At 45.1% G+C, this 14,010-nt stretch overlaps 1 protein-coding gene across 1 annotated transcript in view; it reads right to left on the bottom strand.

Annotated features, from left to right (window-relative positions):
• Positions 1-12,873, bottom strand: part of MAP6 (microtubule associated protein 6) — a 31,174-nt gene extending 18,301 nt beyond the window's left edge. Inside the window, exon 1 of the mRNA XM_030260138.4 lies at positions 12,056-12,873. Coding sequence (XP_030115998.1) covers positions 12,056-12,774 — 719 coding nt within the window. The 5' untranslated portion in view covers positions 12,775-12,873. The remainder of the gene's footprint in view (positions 1-12,055) is intronic.
• Positions 12,874-14,010: the final 1,137 nt, after the last annotated feature.

Here is a 14,010-nt window from a genome sequence, read left to right as displayed (position 1 = left end):
TCACTCAGGGATCTGATGTTCTGGGGTCTTTTGGCACTCCCCAGGCCCAGGCTGAAACATCTGGAGGAGATTGCAAATAGGCCACTTGCATAGAGACAGCGCTGCACTCATGCTCATGTGGCCAGAGACACCTGGACTAGATGATGGTGCCATCGTAGTGTGGATGTAAATAGCCTTAAAAATATATCTGGATCATGGAAACCCACTTCCCAAGAAAGGTACCATCAACATAGAACTGAATAAAAATATTCCTCCACTGATAGTCTCCACATGCATCACCCATGCCAGATCTACCTGCCAAACCCAGCTGCCAGCACAAAAAAATGTGCACAGCAATCCCTTTCTTAAAGAAAAAAAAAATTTCCCAGGCAGTAAATTTAGGAACTAGAAAATAGAAGCACCACTTTTATAAGTCTTCTGTGGAGAACCAGAAGGAGGATTTGTTGTTACAATGCACTTTTGTGCATACAGCAGATGTTTACAGCCTCTCCAAGCCACTTGTATCCTGCTGGGTAAACTATTTGTCTCATTTGAAAATGAGGCAATCTACAAATACTTCTTCCTTTGGATTTGTTCCAAACTTAATCAAAAACTAAAAGATGCTAGGGACAAATGTATTAAGCAGATATTTAATTGAGAGAAGAGATGATTGAAAAAGGCAGAGTTCTTGTCTCCCAGGCAGAGCATGCAAGCTTTAAACACACTCTTAGACTGATTATTATTGCAACTGACAGAGCAGAAAGGCTCAGAAAAAGCACTCCTTCCCTTCCCATAAATAATTCACCTCCCATTGCAGTTCATAAAATGTTTATATTAAGTAATAATTCAATTTTGCATTAAAAAAAACAAAAAAAAAAAACAAAAAAAAAAAACAAAAAAAAAAAACAAACCAAAAACCAAAAAAAACCCACCACACCCAAACATGCTAGCCAAGAAAAAAATCAACCCTAAGGAGGATGGGAAAATGATTATGTCATAAAGCAATCCAGTGGGGTCATTCTTAGCTACACTCTGCCCTGTTTGGTCAAATCCTGATCCTGCCCTGAATAGGGTTTTCCATTGATCTCTGCAACAGCTTCATGAAGCCTGCTCTCGAGTCATAGAATCATAGAATCATTTATATTGGAAAATACTTCTATGATCATTAAGTTCAACCATTAACCCAGCACTGCCAAGCCCACTATCAACCCATGACCACAAGGGCACATCCACACACTTTCTGAACTTTCATGAAGTGTTTTTCCAGCCAGGCAGGGTAGGCTCAGTGGTCCCACATTAAGCTCTGCTGTCAAGCAGTGATGCTTGATTTCAAGTTTTTCAAATTTTTCATTTTGATTTCAAGTCAACAAGAATCTGAGGGGGCTGTGAGCCCACTAACAGGTTATTTGTCTTGGTTGCAAAAATACACAAGGTCCAACATGGGGTAAGACTCCAACAGCTGGACCCCAACATGGGATGGAAGACTGAAAGCATGGCAGGGAGGAGAGAGGGTAGTGGGACAATGATTGATGATCACCAGAAGCCATCAAAATAATAGAAATCAATGTCACCACACACACACAGACAGCTTTTATTAAAATTCTAATTGCTTGATCCAACCTATGCTCTGGGGAACATAAAGAAAAGCTAGCAGCACCAAGGTTACTGCAAATAAAAAAAATCAATGCAAGATAATGAGTGATAATGATTTTTCTTTCTCCTAGATTCACAGAGAGGGACTGTGGAGATATCCTCTTGGCATCTCCAGAGATGCACAATATCCCTTGGACTTTGTCCAGCAATGCACTTAATACATTTTTAACTTTTGACGTCCAAGTTTTTTTCATCTTGGCTGTGGCAACAGCAGGTTTGAACATCCTAACCCACTGTTACATTTCATAGATGCAAAGATAATAATTCATTTCTCTCTTCCAAAACTATTCCTGCAATGTCTGCTGCACTCCTGGCCTCTCTAATGGGTATCCTCAGAACCTTCTCTGGTCTATGACTGCTGAATAAAAAAAAAAAAACCTACCCAAGTCCTGACTAATATGGAATAATGTCACGTCCTTTCCATGTATCTCAGGACATTACTTGCCCCAAAGTATTTTGTTTGAAGTGCTTTTGTTCTTGATTTATTGTTTTTAAAAATAAAGTAACGATTACTGACACGTGATTTGTGATTCCCTGCAGAATTGTTCCCCCATCAGCTGTTCCCACCTCCAGTGGCACCACTGCTGATCCCTACCTCTACCCTGCCCTCACCTCTCCTGAACTGCTGCTTCTTTGTTCCAAGTGATTTCTTCAATATGTCAAGATCTCTTTGAATTCCAATTCATGCAAAATTATTAAGTCAAACATAAGTGAAGCACTCAGCACAAGATTACATGGATGAAATATGACTCTGGACAGACCCTGAGGTGGGAGGGTCCTAATGCCACATTCTGCCCTTATAAATCTCTTACCTGTGTGAAAAATGCATATTTTATTATTGGCTTTTCACAAATATTAAATTGTATACTATATGTATTAGGTTACATTGATTAGAAGTGCCATATTAACTTTTTAATAGTATGGTAAATGTGTGTGCAAAGGGATGCAAGGTCCACTTTTTGATCAAAAAGAAATTACTATTTGAAAGAATAGTTTGCCATATGTCTTGGTTTGAAAAGACAAGTGTCTGCTAAGGAAGGCAGGAGCCTCCCCTGAAATGGAAAATGTAAAACCTCTCTCTCCAAATTTTTATAATTTTATAATTAAAGGGCTCTCAGGCAAAGATATGGGAGTAGGAATAACAGTTCCTTATTAGGGAAGAAAATAAAATAAAGAATGCAGTAATTGCAAAAAAAAAAAACCAAAAACCTACTGACAGAGTCAGAATACGACCTGACACCCTCAGTCCTATTGAATGGTGGCTGCAGTCCTCCTGCAGATGTGTTCTGCTGAAGCAGTGAGCCTGTAGAACGGTGTAGCCTTCCTCTGAAGACCCAGTGGTGCTGTAGATGGCCTGGTTGTCCTCTGGGAATCCAGTGGGAAAAGACTACTCCTCTGGGAATCCAGTGGAGAAGGCTGCTCTAGTATCCCAAAATCTCAGATTATATCCAGGTAGGAATGCTTGGCTCCTCCCCCTGGGTGGAGCATCTCACAATGGGATGATGTAAATTTATCAGCCATGCAGTGAGACTCAATGGCCCATTAACAGAAGATATTTCCCAGAGGGAGGATTGGTTTGTGGAAGAGATAAACAAAATTGGCGAATTAACAGAAGATAACTGCCACACCTCTAACAGATGGCAACAGAATACATACTTATCTTGCAATCCAGGACACCATATTATGAGCTATTAAACAAAATAAAACAGTTATTAATAGAAATCAAAATGTGTTTGCAATAGAACACCTGCAATGCTGGATTTAGGGAGAAGAAATGAGTTGGAGGCTAAAGGAGTAACTTGGTGAACAGCCCACTTTGTGTGTGTAGCATTCCAATAATATAGAAAAATAAACATAGTGTATAAAATATATTAATCTACAGAAGTAAATAATACATAATGACAAATTATTATATATCCTTCCAATATCCTTTATATATATATATAGATATAGATATACACACATATATGTGTGTGTGTGTGTGTGTGTGTGTGTATGTGTATATATATATATATATATATATATATATATAAAAAGGGCATTGGGAGGATATTCAGAATATTGAGTAATACATCAAGAGAAATAAAAATTCCATTCTCTAAAACTTTCCTAAAACTGCCCTCTCCCTCCTGGCTGGTGCTGACCATGATAGCAGAAGACCATCCCTGCTCTTCCCCCAATGGGGCAAAAGAGCAAAAGATACCATATGAATATATATATATATATATATATATATATATATACACATATATATTTAAATACATTCATCTCAGAGCAAAGAATAATGAGATTGAGGCAAGATTGAGTGCAGAAGTACTCAGAAAGCTTGTTTAGCTGGTAGGAGACAAGAAAAGGAAAAGTCATGCTCTAAATGCAAGAAGAGACATATTTATAACAATATATGTCTTAGTGATTTATTTGAAAAAAGATAGGATGTGTAATCTAAATTAGTTGATCTCTCTCCTCTGTATTGACTTTGTGTTAAAGTGGTGGCTTGAAGCCACCAAGTAAAAGTGGCACCTGCCCTACAGCATCAGCTCCTGCATCCTAAAGAAACTGGTGGTTTTACCAGACACAGAAGTGTGTGGAAGGGGAGGAGGAGAGATGTTTGACATGTCCTTTGACACAATAACTGATTTAACAGACAAGAGAAATGTGAAAATCTATTTGGTTTCAGCAAAGCATTTTATCCAGGACCATGTGAGAAATAATTAATTAAGCCAGTGAACATGAACATCAGCAGAATGGGAAACCAGGCAAGGGAAATGACAATGATCGATGTTGGAAGCCTGAGCTGCAGCCTGGAAGAAGGTTAGCAGTGTTTAATATTTTTGAGGTTGATTTTGGCACTAAAAAAGTAGGGCAACATTGATGATACCTCCTAATGACACAACGTAATTGGGAGCACCAATGTGTAGAAGGATTGGGAAATCACAGAGGAAGGAGGGGATTGACCCTGACTGCCATGTTCAAAATGGAATGAAAATTAGTAGTTAATTCTAGACTTGGTACTAATCACCAAATTTTTTTACTGCATGAAGTAACTGCCTAAGAAGGAGAAGAAGGAGAACAGTATGGACAGCCTTGTTATCAAAGAGTAAATGAGGGATTAATAATGAATCCGTGATTCCCACAAACAGGACTCATGAGTCTTCAGTAGGAATGGGGACCTCATCCCAAAAGGGCAATAGTCTCCATCTCCATTTAAGAAAAAGAGATTTCATCTAGGAAGAGCAAGAGAGAAAAAGTTTGATACCAGGAAGTAAAATTTTTTACTTCCTAGCTACAGAGCCAAACAATGTGGATACTGTACTTGGAGACACTGAGCAGCGACATTTGGACAGGAGAAAGTCACTAAAACAGAAAAAATATAAGAGAGAAATAAACCAAATAAAACAGCAAAATACAACCTGTCCATTGGCCCAGAGTGGAAACAAATCATCAGTGACTGAGGTCTTGGCACAGCCTTCCTGCTGGCATAATGCAACTAAAAACTCTGCATTTCTGAGACCAAGCCTTGGGTGTTGCTCCTTAAGACTAAATAACAAACCAGATAATTGGACTTCAAGGTTCAGAGGGTCCCATCCAGCTCCATGTGCCTAAAAAGGTCTCTCTGGGGTGACCCAGCTGAGCAGGAGCAGAGGAATATTGCTCAAGCATGTTGACTCCATCACCTGAATGCCACCTCCACCTCTTCCTCCTGCTCTACCATGTCCTAAGGCATGCACAGACAGCTCCAGTTTGCACACGGTCAAGGCAGCAAAATTCAGTTTTACCTATACTGCTAAGCAGCTCCTCATTGGATTTTGGGGCTGGATGTTGTCCACCTTGATCTGATTGCAGGGAATATATTGCCACAATGCATTCTCACTCCAATTTGGAGCTACCTCCTTGCAAGTGTCCCCAGCTTGGAGACACCACCAGTCTTTCTCAGCTGATGGACTACATCCAGAGGAGATCAGGAGTGTGGCAGAATAGCTCTCTGCCCATGTGTTGTGATTTGACACTGACCAAATGGCAGGCACCCACAACAGGGGCTTGCTCACTCACTCACCCTCCCCTGCTGCAACTGGGCAAAGGAGAGAAAAAAAATTAAATGAAGGGTTCACGAGTTAAGCACTTGGAGAAAACACTCCAAGGGCAAAACAGGCTCAAGTTAGAAGTACAAAATTAATTTATTACTAACAAAGTCAAAGGAGGATAATGAGAAGTAAAATAAGCCTTTAAAACACCTTTTACCCAAAACCCTTCCTCCTTCCCACCAACAGCTCAGGGAGACAGGTCGTGGGGGTTTTGGTCAGTTCATCACCTGAGATTTTCTTCCACTGCTGAGGGAGAGAAGTCCTTCCCCTGCTACACCATGGGGTCCCTTCCCACAGGAGACTGTTTTCTGTGAACTTCTCCAGCATGGTTCCAATCTCACGAGCACCAGTCCTTCCCAAAACTGCTGCAATGTGAGCATCTCCCATGGGCAAACATTCCTCCCAAAAGTGCCGCAGCATGGGACACTCTTCCACAGTGTGCAGTCCCCTGTCTCCACCAGGTCTCCCACTGGATCAGAACCTCCTCCAGGCATCCATCTGCTCCAGCGTGGGCACCTCCCCCATGGGCTGCAAGTGGAAATCTGCATTCCTCGTGGATCCCCATGGGCTGTAAGAGGACAACTTTCTTCACCATGTGATGGAGTTTAATTTGGTTTAGGGGCTTTGTGTGGTGGAATTTTTTTTTTTTTTTAATTTGTGTTTTTAAAGAAAGGCTTAGTAGTTTTTTGCTGTTTGGTTTTAAGGTAGTTTATTGTAAGTTATTTAAAAGATTGGTTTTTTAGATTGTTGGGTTTGGTTAGTAGCTTAGGTAAAGGTATATACATTTTTAATTGTTTTGTTTTGTTTTGGTTTTGGTTGTTATTTTTTATATGGCATATTATGTGATAAATGTTTATAGTTTTTTTAAATACTTATTATTTATATTAAATGGTGTTTTTTTTATTTTAAATTAATTTGTGAGTGTTAATTTAATATTATTAAAAATATGGAGGTAAGGAAAAAGAAAGAGGAAGGATAGGATTGGTTTAAATTTTTTTATTTTAAAATTTTTGATTTTTATGTATAAAATAGAAACTTCTTTGTATAGGTATTAAAATTTCTTTGTATAGCACTAAAAATTCTTCTCTCTATTTTTGTTATAATATTTAAACTTTTGTGACTTCTTGATTTTTTTTGTAAAGTTGGTAAATTATTTTATGGTTTAAACCTAAAATTACAGCTGTTTTTAGATGTTTGCTAGGGTGTTAAATGCTTCTGACGTGGGTCTGGAATCTCTAAAAATGTCTGAGGGACATTTTGAGTTCCGACAACCATGGTCATCACCACGGCCTGCAGAGGAACCTTGGCTCTGACACCTGGAGCACCTCCTTCCCCACTGACCTTGGTGTCTCCATGTCATTTCCCTCCCATGTTCTCACCTCCTCCTTTGCTCTGGCTACAAAAAAAACTGTACCCCACTTTGTTTTGATTTTCCTCTTAAATATGTTATCACAAAGGCATTACCAACATCTCTAATTGGTCCAGGCTTGGCCAGCAGCATCTCCATCTTCAGAGCCATCAGGGCTTGGTTCTGCCAGAGATGGTGGAAGCTTCTAGCAGCTTCTCATAGAAGCCACCTCTGTGGCCATACCTCACAATCAAAAACCAGGGCATGCAAAACCAACAAAGTCTGTATCATCCATCTTCATGCTCTGTGTCTTAATAAACACTAGGGCCATTATTCATTAGTTACTCATAGAACCGATCCCTGTGGTATTAGCAGAGGTTGTGTCTCCTCCTGCTACTATAGATATATATCAAGTGACCACTGAGACAGAGCTCAGCCTTTGCCAGAGCTGCCAAACACCTCTCTGAACAGCCTTTTCTGGATGGAAGAAACATTCTGCTCCTTCCCTTCCACCTGAAAAAACTGGATTCATCTGCCTACATTTAATAAACACTCTCATAGCTGAAACAACAAGGATTTGAGAATGGTATCTGCCCAGGAATGTTCTCTGGCAGTGGAGTCTGGGATAGCCCTCCCTCGTGCTATTAAACCTCTTTAACCTCTAAAACCAAGGTGGTTGCATCCAAACTGATTGCAGGGATAAGTTCTTGGCACGGGAGTTGGTGCTACCAAACTCAGTGTGAGAAGAAGGCTGCTAGGGACAGTTCTAGGAACTGGAGTGTACATGATGTTTCCACACCCAGGAACGTGTCCTGGGACTCTTTAATTTACTAGTACAGACATAGCTATGGATCTGATCAGAAATTTCAGAAGGCAATGGAAAATTTCCCACCTTACAGCATAAGCAGTGTTATTAGCATTTTCACCAAGACAGGAGATGTCCTCCACTGGAGATTTTCAAGAATAGGTTAGATAAACAACACAGAATGGCTTGCATTGGAAGGGACCTTAAAGCTTATCTTGTTCCACACCCCTGCCATTGGCAGGGACAGCTTCCAGCAGACCAGGCTGCTCCAAGCCATGTCCAACCTGGCCTTGGACCCTTCCAGGGATAAGGCAACCACAGCTTCTCTGGAAAACCTGTGCCAGGGCCACAGCACCCTCACAACCAAGAATTTCTCCCTGATATCCCTTCTTAACCTGCCCTCTGACAGTGGGATGCCATTCCCCCTTGTTCTGCCCCTCCAGACTCTTGTTCAAAGTCCCTCTCTGGCTCTTGGAGCCCCTTTAGTGGCTGGCAGGGGCTCTAAGGTCTCCCCAGAACCTTCTCTTGTCCAGTCTGAACACCCCCAGCTCTCCCAGCCTGTCTTCAGAACAAGGAGCATGAATTTCCTGCCCTTTTGTATCTTGGTCCAGCCTTTCTGTGTGGACCTCCCTCCCTAAATTATCTCTGCTGTATCTCTGAAAACCAGGCAGCAAGTCTCCAGTGCTGACTCACTCATCTCTATAGCTACTACAAATTCTCATTTGCTCCACATCTTTAGTACCTCCAGGGTTTGAGATGAATGACAGAACATTAGCAACAGGCGATTCATTAATACTAGAGGCAGTCCAAAATTTTCCATTGAAGCCTTTATTGTCTTCTTTCCTCTGCTAGGAAAGGAAGTTGGTGGAGAGAAAAAGTAATTGGTTTGGTAAAAAAAAACAAAAAAAAAATTATATCTGTTTTCACAATACTACTTCTCAGGGGGAAATTAATATTCTTAGTACTCATTTTGATACCTTACCAAGGGGGTAAATGGTTCCTTTCAGTTTTGTATCTTTTTTTCTTCAGGGAATAAAGGTAACAAAAGAAGCGGAATGCAAGTCAAAGAAGAAGGGGGTAAAAAAACACCCAAGAAACACCTAATTCTGTAATTTCCCCAAAATTTCCAGATAAAAATGGAAAGCATTCATTCATTCCTTCTTTTATTTTTGCCAAATGTGCTTGCAATTGTTTCACATCCACCAGCAAATGCCACTGTGAGCACATTCTGTTGCTTGTTCTCTCTGATCCCAAACCCCCAGAGTCAAGTCCAGCCCACTCCATCCTTTGGTGCAGCACGGAGAAGTTCTCTGCCCATCCCATCCAGAAGTTCAGGAGGAGAAATCCCCTCACCCAATACAGAAAAAGCTGGGGAGGGAAACTGAGGCAAGAAGCCCCTCAGTGCTGGAACCTTGCTTGACCATTGCACGCCCAGTGAGAGCAGTGGGAATAAGTACATAAATAAATCCCATATATAACTGAATAGTTAATAAATTATAGTTAATAAATGTATCAATAATGTAAATACTATTAATAAGATAAAGAAATACTAGAAATATTGGAAATAAATCCTATTTATTCTCTAGGATCCCTGTGCACAGGCAGTCTCTGGCAGACATCCACAATCCTGCCACTCTGGCCTCACTGAAGGTTTCTGGCTCAAATGCTAATACAAATAAATCCCTCATCCCTCTGGCTGGGAAGAACCTCCATCTTCCATGGACATCACCACCAGGCACCACCTCTGCGCTATACCTCTGTGTGGACCTGGGAGGAAGTCACAGGCACATGGTCTCTGTGATATTCATCTGCCTAGGTACACAAAGGGTAAAAAAGAGAATTCTCCCCTTTAGCATGGACTTCCTCCATGACCTTGGGCTAGTCACTGACTCTATCCCATGCTCTCAGGTATTCCTCACATGGAAATAATACCCAGTGGGATGGAGCAAGCTTAAAAACTACTGCTGGTCTGCTCTTTGCTTTCACCAAGGAATTGTTTCCCAGCCTTAGAAACACTGATTTGCAGCAGTGCCAGAGGACTGTGAGGAAAATGCCCCCCCAGTCTGTGCTGATGGGGAGCTTTCATCCATGCACAAGGAAGAAAAGCCCCATGTGAGCCATCCTTGCTCCTCTCTAGCAAGAGGTCATTAGGAGGTAATTTCTGACCCATAAGGTTGCCCCAATAGGCTGTGAGTCTCCATCCCTGGAGATGTACAATATCCACCCAGCATATCAGCAGCCAGGTTCTTGGCAGCAATTAGGATTTAGAGAATTTGCTTTTTTAAAATAATCCAAACAATAAACAACAGAAGATGCCTAATTTGAACAGAAAATGAGAACAATTAGCCAAAACATCACTCATTAATTAATGAAGAGGCACTTACGTTGTATGGCTGAGCATCAGAGCAAACACTCCTGCAATATGCGGCAAGGAAGAAAATCATGGAAGTGGGAGAACACTTTCCCTAGTGGAAAGAGAAGCCCTAAAATATTGTGAAAGCCAAAAAGCAACACAAAGAAAGCTGAGTCCTTCTAGTTTTTCTTTGGTTTAACATCCCTGCTAATCTAACCCCTTTCCTTAGGGAGGAATCCTAGCCCAGTGCCTTAGGAATTTGCTGGAGCAGACTGGAGGGATGGGAAGGTGAGCAACCTGCATTTAAATATGCAAATAAGTCCAATTCTCCTTTGTAGCAGTGGAAGCTCTCCACTTCCAGGAGAGCTTTTTGCTTTAACCCTGCTATCTCCAGCACAAGCCCAGACCTTAGAAGGTGAGCAGACAAAAAGCTGAATCACAGTTCACAGTGGATTTAAGGGCTGTATCACTCCCAGAAACCCCTTCCTCAACACTCCCCAACCCTGCAAAACAGAGCCCCCAAAAATCCCTGGCCACTGTCTTGTGTCTCAGCCAAGCACCACCATCACACCTGGATGCACCTGAGCCTCCAGCATTACCCAGTAAGAGTTAAGAACTGATGCCAAATGACAGCAAAACTCAAGATCTCACTGCTTGAACTGTTTCCCACTTAGGGAGGGGGGAAAGCAGATGACTGTCAGCTTTGCTCAGTGGGACAGAGGAGTCAGGTCCCAGCTTCATCTTAAATCCGCATGAATAACGGCCTGTTTGATGGCCAGGTGTCACCTCTAATCTCCCCAAGAGGGAAAATAAATCATTCAGAGGCATAAACACCTCAGCAGTCACACAGCTATAGGAAAAAGCAAAACGGCTGCAATCACACTTTTTGTCATCGCAGCTTTGCTCTATGCCACTTCCACCCCGGTTGGGCAGTGGTGGTCTCTGCCAAAGAAAGTGCTGGAAAACACAACTGCAGCAAATCCTCCTTGCAAACGTATATGCAGGGCAACCACCCCACCACTTTTGTTTTTGCATTTCCAATACATCTAACGCCTTGACCTGCAGAAAAACAACAACAGCAGCTCACTGCAAGGAGCTTCACAATCCAAACCCCAAACAAGGTGTACCGCTGAAGTGAAATAAGGACATCCATTTCTAGCTGGTTGGAGAGGTGTTGGCAGGGACAGAAGGATGTGTCATCCCCTGCTGCACTGCATTAAAACATGGCAGCATCTGAAGGCTGCCCCACCCAAGCGGCCTAGGATGCATGTCCCTCATCCTGGCGCATCCCCGGGATGCTTTGTCTTGAGCGTGGGCCAGCCTGAGATGCTTCCTGGGGTGCTCCTGCATGTGGGGCATCCCATTCGTGCATGGCCCCCCGATTATATGGTCAGGTTGCCGATCCTTTGGGCTGGCTGCAGCAGGACAGCCAGGGATGTGCTTGGAAAGGACCAGAGGCGGCCTGCACATTCCACGGAGGTCACCCCAAACATTACCCCGATGGAAATCCAAGGTGGTGGATGTCTTTGAATTTTGGAATGCACTGGGTGGGGGGGTGGGTGGGGGGGAAGGACACAAAGACACTCAAACCTGCTGCCAAACCCAACAAACCGCTAACAAAAACTGTCCATGTATTCACTACCTGCACAATACCTACTGCCCCATCATCGATTCCCAGAGAGATGGGGAATTTAAGGACACCCCCCGGGCAGGAAATCGGCAATTTTTCACAGCCTCGCTCCCAAGGTGGGATGCTCCTCCAGGGAAGAGCTGACATGGGGCTGGCAAGCTGGGGATCTAGATGGATGGGGCGGGGCGGGGATGTGTCCTCTCACCTGTAGGACGAGCTGACCCCCGCCGCCACCTCCTCTTTGATCTGCCTGTTGACAGCATCGGCGGCCGCCCGGCCTCTGCTCGGCTCCGCCGGCTGCCCGCCCGCCTCCTCCGCCTTCTTCCGACCCTTCTCTCTGCCATCCCCGGGCCGCACCGCTTTGGGATGCTCATCCTCCACCTCGGCGTGTTCCTCCTTCTTCTCGGGAGCGAGGTGCACCTTCCGCCGCTTCTCCTGAGCCGGTTTCTCCGGGGCAGCGCGGTCCGGGGCCAGGACGGGGGAAGGTCCTGGTTTGGGGATCCAGGGATGGTCGCCTCGCTTGGGGATAGGCCAGGCACGGAAATCCTTCTGGTACTGCGTCTCCTTCTCGAAGGGAGTGTCCGAGGGCTGGTACTCGCTCTTGGGCTTGCAGCTGGGCTCCGGCCGCTGCACCTTCCAAGGCTTGTAGTCGTGCCGCATGACCGAGTCGGCGGGGGGAGAGGCGTGCGGGGCCGGGCCGGGCCGGGCGGCACCGGGAGCGGGCTCGGCTCCTCCGGCCCCCGCGGCCGCCTCGCCGCCGGGCTGGGTCTCGATGGGGGCCGCGGGGCGCGGCGGGGCCGCGGCGGGATGCTCGGTGGCCTCCGAATATTTGGTGAAAACGAGAGGGACGGCGATGTCCGCCTTGTCCAGCTGGTTCCAGAAGCGGGCGATGCAGCAGGCACGGGTGATGCAGGGCCACGCCATGGCGGCCCCGCGCCGGGAGCGACCGCTCCGCGCTCCGAGCTCCGAGCCCCCGCTCCGCTCCCCGCCCCGAGCTCAGCTCCGCCCCGCACCGGGGGCTGGGCGAGGGGCGAGGCTTGCACGAACACGGGCACGGACACGGACACGGGCACGGGCACGGGCACGGGCACGGCACGGACACGGACACGGCACGGACACGGGCACGGACACGGACACGGGCACGGGCACGGCACGGCACGGACACGGGCACGGCACGGGCACGCAGGACACACCTGCACATCCACGCGTGTGATATGTGACTATGAGTGTGCCCACACCTACACGGCTGCACACACAATGTGTGACATTGGCTTTATGTGTGCCCACACCTACACGGCTGCACACACATGTGACATTGGCTTTATGTGTGCCCACACCTGCACAGCTACACAGTTGCACACACATGTGACATTGGCTTTATGTGTGCCCACACCTGCACAGCTACACGGCTGCACACACATATAACTTTGGCTTTATGTTTGCCCACACCTGCACAGCTACACAATTGCACACACATGTGACATTGGCCTTATGTGTGCCCACACCCGCACAGCCATGCAGCTCACACGCACGTGAGACTTGGCTATGTGTGTGCATAGACCTGCACTGCCACACAGACTTGCCAACACGTGTGAAACACACCCATACATGTGTGCATACGCATGCTTGGTCACAGGCCTGCACACACATGTACAAGGCACTCGTGTGCGCTCGCATGCGGGGTCACAGAAACCTGCACGTACGCATTTTAAAAAGCCCATGTGTGTGCACACAGCTGCACTGCCACACATCTCCACAGCTGCACACACATGAGGAGACACATCCATGTGGCCCATGTGTGCACAGACCTGGACAGACACACCTGCACACACATATGCCAAACAGGCAAACCCAACGAACACTCCTCTGTGTGTGCACACATACATCATCACATACCTGTACACATATGGGCAAGTCACATGCACGCATGTGTGGACACACCTGCATGATTGATCACACACATCCCCACACATGTGCAAGGTGCCCATGTGTGCAAACACATGCATATGTGGTCACACACACACCTGCACGCACACATAAGAAATGCATGTGTTTATGTGCACACATCTGCACAGTCACACACAGTTGCACACACATGTGGAGACATGCCCATGTATGTGTGCATGTAACTGCACGGACATACACCAGAGCACAAACATG

Source organism: Taeniopygia guttata, chromosome 1 (assembly GCF_048771995.1).
Source record: "Taeniopygia guttata chromosome 1, bTaeGut7.mat, whole genome shotgun sequence".
NCBI lineage: Eukaryota > Metazoa > Chordata > Aves > Passeriformes > Estrildidae > Taeniopygia > Taeniopygia guttata.
This window is presented reverse-complemented; position numbering and strand designations above follow the sequence as displayed.